The following is a 5,117-nucleotide window of genomic DNA, read 5'->3' as shown; positions in this document are numbered from 1 at the left end:
TTAAGGATTCGTCAAAGGGAGAATGAGACATTTCATGAATTTTGTGAGCAATTCAACAACTTGTGTAAGAGTTGTCTGTTGAGATAAGAACTTAATGAAAAGAGATTATGGTGCGGAATTTATGTTAATCTCATGGGTTTTTGATAAAGCTCAACAATAGAAGATAGCGAAATTATAAAGGAAACATAACAATAACATAAATCATTAAATATAATCAAGTTAAATAGATACTTGTTGAATCATAAATTGGTTTGAAGCCAAAATCGAGTTATTAATTGATGAAAAACAAAGTATAAATGATAAGGAGACTTGTATTTCAAAGTGATAAGGTTACAAGGAAGATGGAATTAGACACACATTCCATCGATAACAAAGACTATCTATTTATTGATGGAAATAGTACAAGTCTATAATAAGATAATAAAAAAGTAATCATGACTAAGACGACCATGCTTCCCATGCTTGGGACTGGCAATACCAACCTAAAATACAAAGTCATAAAAAGTGATCATTACTTTTCTAACACTTTGGTATCCATAACAAACAAAAATTTCCTTTCAACACTTCACACCACATCACTTGTCTCTGGTCTTTTAAGTCTTAAGTCAAAATAATGCAACTCCTCACTATCACTTCTCATCAGAACACTTCGCTATTCCATCCATTCAAGTCTTTGCATCACTAATACACTACATAGTTGTCGAGGGTCACGTGTCTCATGATTGGAATTGAGTCAGAGGATGTTAATGCAATGGGTGGGTATCAAAGTGAACCACGACCTACGAGATTTCAATACACATACAATTCAAAATGGAAGAATAACCCAAACAACTAATACCCACCAAAGCAAAATCCATAAAATTCTTTGATGAGACCCCAATATCCATAATATTTATCACAAAAACCTCCCTATCCACAACCTTTTCAACCACAATATACAACACCACAAACATCTCATCTCTATCCACATTACCAACAACCTCAACAACAAGCCCAACCGAGTGGTAACCATCAAATGAGTCTTTAAGAACTCATTACTTCTTGTACTCAAAGTTAGAAAATTCCAATAAGAGACAAAGTTCTCCAACGTACAATCTCAAATAGGAGACTTGGCTATCAGTCTCAACAAGATGGAACAACAGGGTAAACTTCCATCACAAACCGAAAAGAATCCTAATGTTGTAAATGCAATAACTTTGAGAAGTGGGAAAACTCTTGGAGAAAGTAACCTCAAAAGTGTCTCAAGGGAAGAAGAAGATGAAATTGTTGTTGAACCTAAAAAGTTGGTATTTCCTCCAAAGGAACTAGTTGTGACGAACATTGATCAACTCGAATCATCTAACAAGACTATCAAACCATTGGTTATACCACCACCCTTCTCCTCCCGATTAGTCATCTCAAAGAATAAGGAGGACGAGAAGGATATCCTAGAAACTTTCCACAAGGTCCAAATTAACATGCCATTAAGCAAATCCCAAGTTGTGAAAAATCTTCTCAAGGATTTGTGTTCCAAAAAGTGGAAATTCAAGGCGAATGAAAATATTGAAGTCAATGCAAATGTATATGCAATTATAAAAAATAAATTACCTCCTAAATGCAAGGATCCAAGAATGTTTTCTATCCTTTGCAGTATTGGTAAATTGCATGTTGATAGTGCAATGTTAGATGTTGGGGCCTCGATTGATGTGTTGCCATATTCGGTCTTCCAAATTCTTAATGTTGGGCCCTTGGAAGAAACCGAAGTAATCATTTAATTGGAAGATAACTTAAGCGTGTTTCTAAGAGGAGTGTTGGAAGATGTGTTAGTATAAGTAAATCGACTTGTCTTTCCTGCATATTTCTATGTTATTGATCTTGAAGCAAATACACCTTCCAAATCATCTATGATCCTCCCTAGAAGAACTTTCATGAAAACTGATCACACGATAACTAATGTCCATAAAGGGAAGATCACCTTGGAGTTTGATGGAGAGACCATTGACTTCAACATCTTTAAAGTGATGAGGTACCCTAGTGTAAGATGCCATTTTATGCATCTTTTATATTACTTTTTATAAGTGTTTTGCATCATATATTACACATTTGTGTATGCATTAGTTTAAATAATGTTCAGATCATGTTTTTCGTCAGAATTCTTGTACTGCTCATGCTTTTATGTGGTTTTCAGGTATTTCGAGTGGAGTAGTAAGTTGGAAGTAGCTTGGATACATTTTTGGAGCTTAGGGGCTGTTTGGTAGGATCTGAATTTTTAAGAGGTCTGAATTTCTAAGACCTGAATTTATAATATACAGTTTGGTTAGACCCTCTGAATTGTTGTGTTGAATTATAAAAATGACCATTTTACCCTTCTGTATTATTCTCAATTCAATGTTTCTGTTTTATATAATAACATAACCAACTATTTAAATAATCATAAAAGATATATAACCAACATACAAAAACTTAAAAACATGATAAGAAATTCCATTATATTGATCAAAATGTACAAATCTAGGAACATTTAAAAGAAAAAAAAATTAAATATCGAATTCCCAAAGGAAAAGAAAACATGTACTATATGAAAAACAACAAATGGACTTTCAAGGCAAACAAATACATCTATACTCTTTCCATCATTACATCAATCATGCTCTTCAATATCCCTTCCATTTTTCTTTCCAACATTTCAACCTGCAAATCCAAATTCTACAAGGAAACAAATAGGCACAATGGAAAATTATACAATCATTAATGGAAGTATTTTCATTGACTTCAAAATTGAATTGATCATCAAAATCTGAAAATTATTAGATTATAGTGGAAAATCCATATGAAATTTGTAAGATTCCAATCAAACCAATAATCCATATGAAGAAAACCAAAAATTGTCCCATGGGTGTTATGAACGACAAGGCTTGTCTAACCATATACATTACTTTGGATATACAACAACAGTACTATGAAATTTATTTAGTTTGGATATACAACTACAGTGCTATGAAATTTGTTTAGTTTGGATATACAACTACAGTGTTATGAAATTTGTTTAGTTGAAAACTACAACACAACTCTTCATTCTCATATAAATTATTGGATTAAAGAAATACATGATGCAAACTCAAACTAATTACATCTAGACATTTGAAATATCTACCAAAACTCGTCTGTTTGACTAAAAAAGTCAATGATATTGCAACAAATCAACATAATTTCGGCTGTGAATTTCAAGCATCAGAACAAACTACATACAATTTCAACATGGAAAACTCGATTTTCAGAGGAAGAACAAACCACATAAAAAAAAGCCCTAATATCTTGAACTCGGTTTTCATAGGAAGAAGAAAAGAAAATAGCACCTACTAATCGATTTTCAGAGGGAGGAGGAAATTAAAAATAAAAAATACAAGCAACACATTCAGAAAAAAGTCTTCAACTCTTTGAGTTTTTGGGGAAAGAAGAGGAAAAAACTCTTACCTAGAACCGAATACCTTATTACTTTGAAGATGGGAGCCGATAATAGAGGAGGAGTTGCCGCCAGTGGAAGGAGGTAGCTCGGAGAGGGTGAGAGGGAGAAGTGGACGCGAAGGGGAAGTGGGCGCTGGTCTGGTGAAGGCGAAGGAAATTAACGAGTATTCATAGGGCATAAAAGGAAAGACACGTTATTTTTTTAAGTTCAGACTTGGTTTGACATCTTAAAGTTTAAGAGGCAATTAAAAAATTAAGATGTAAAAAATAAGATCCTAACAAACAAGCTGAATCTGAATTTTTAAGAGTCTGCCTCTTAATTTTCCAGTTAAGAGGTAAACAAACAAGTCCTAAATTTGAGTATGAACACATGTTTACGAACTTACACAATCAGTGATCGTGTTTTTGACCGTGTTTCACGTTCGTAAGTTTTCCAAGCCAAAAATCAATTTTTGGGACTTCGAAGCACTTACACGATTATATTAAATGCAAATACATACATTTTTAAAGAAGACACTGATAACATTGTCATATGATTATATCAAAGAGAAATTAAAAGGTTTCTCAGAAAAAAGCATTAAGCCTACAAGGAATAAAGCGGATATAAATACTAGCTAGACAGAAACCCTAATGGGCTAAAGACAAAAAAGAGCCCATAAACAAGTGGGCTAATAATACAGACTAACATCCCCCCTCAAACTCATAATGCCGCAACAATAAGCATTGAGAGTTTGTCACATAAGAACCAAAACCGAGAATCCGATAAAGCCTTCGTAAAAATATCCGCAAGCTGCAAAGTTGATGAAAAAAATGGAAGCGAAATGGTCCCAAACTGCAGATGATGACGAGTAAAATGACAATCAATCTCAATGGGATTCGTCCGCTCATGAAAAAAAATTCTTCACAATTTGTATCACACTTTTATTATCACAATTCAAGGGAGTAGGTGAAGAAATGTAAACTCCCATATCCGCAAGCAGCCACCGTAACCAGATAATCTCGCATGTAGTTACAGCCATAGCACGATATTCAGCCTCCGTGGAAGATCTAGAGACAACATCATGTTTCTTGCTCTTCCATGAAATAAGAGACTCTCCAAGAAATACACAAAATCCATTGGTAGACTTACGATCATGACGATCACCATCCCAATCAGCATCACTATAGGCACGTAACTCAAGAGAAGACGTCGAGGGAAACAAGAGAGTCTCAAACTGAGTGCCACGAAGATATCTCTTAATACAAAGAACAGCTCCCCAATGAAAAGAGGTAGGTGCAGTAACAAACTGACTGACAATATGAACAACATGAGCAATATCTTGACGAGTGACTATGAGATAAACCAAACTTCCCACCACAGTACGATAAAGATTCGGATAAGACAAAGGAACACCTTCACTAGGAGAGTATCGAGCATTGGTTTCAAGAGGGGTATCAACAGTCCGATATATATTTAGTCTGAGAAAGAAGGTACCCTTTCTTAGACTGAGTGACCTCAATACCCAAGAAATAACGCAGCAAGCCCAAATCCTTCATAGAAAATTGACGAGCTAGATCATGCTTCAAAGACTTAATACCACCATGGTCATCACCTATAATAATCATGTCATCCACATATAAGGACAGAAGAATCCGTCCTGCACTCGAGCATCTAACAAACAGAGCAGAATCGT

At 34.7% G+C, this 5,117-nt stretch overlaps 1 protein-coding gene across 1 annotated transcript; it reads left to right on the top strand.

The window, feature by feature from the left end:
* The first annotated feature begins 1,130 nt into the window (after positions 1-1,130).
* Positions 1,131-1,754, top strand: LOC145051078 (uncharacterized). The gene has a single exon (XM_078999223.1). It carries the CDS (start codon positions 1,131-1,133, stop codon positions 1,752-1,754), a length of 624 nt encoding a protein of 207 aa, XP_078855349.1.
* Positions 1,755-5,117: the final 3,363 nt, after the last annotated feature.

Source organism: Lactuca serriola, chromosome 5, assembly GCF_051521515.1.
Source record: "Lactuca serriola cultivar US96UC23 chromosome 5, Lser_US96UC23_V15, whole genome shotgun sequence".
Taxonomy (NCBI): Eukaryota; Viridiplantae; Streptophyta; class Magnoliopsida; order Asterales; family Asteraceae; genus Lactuca; species Lactuca serriola.
This window is presented reverse-complemented; position numbering and strand designations above follow the sequence as displayed.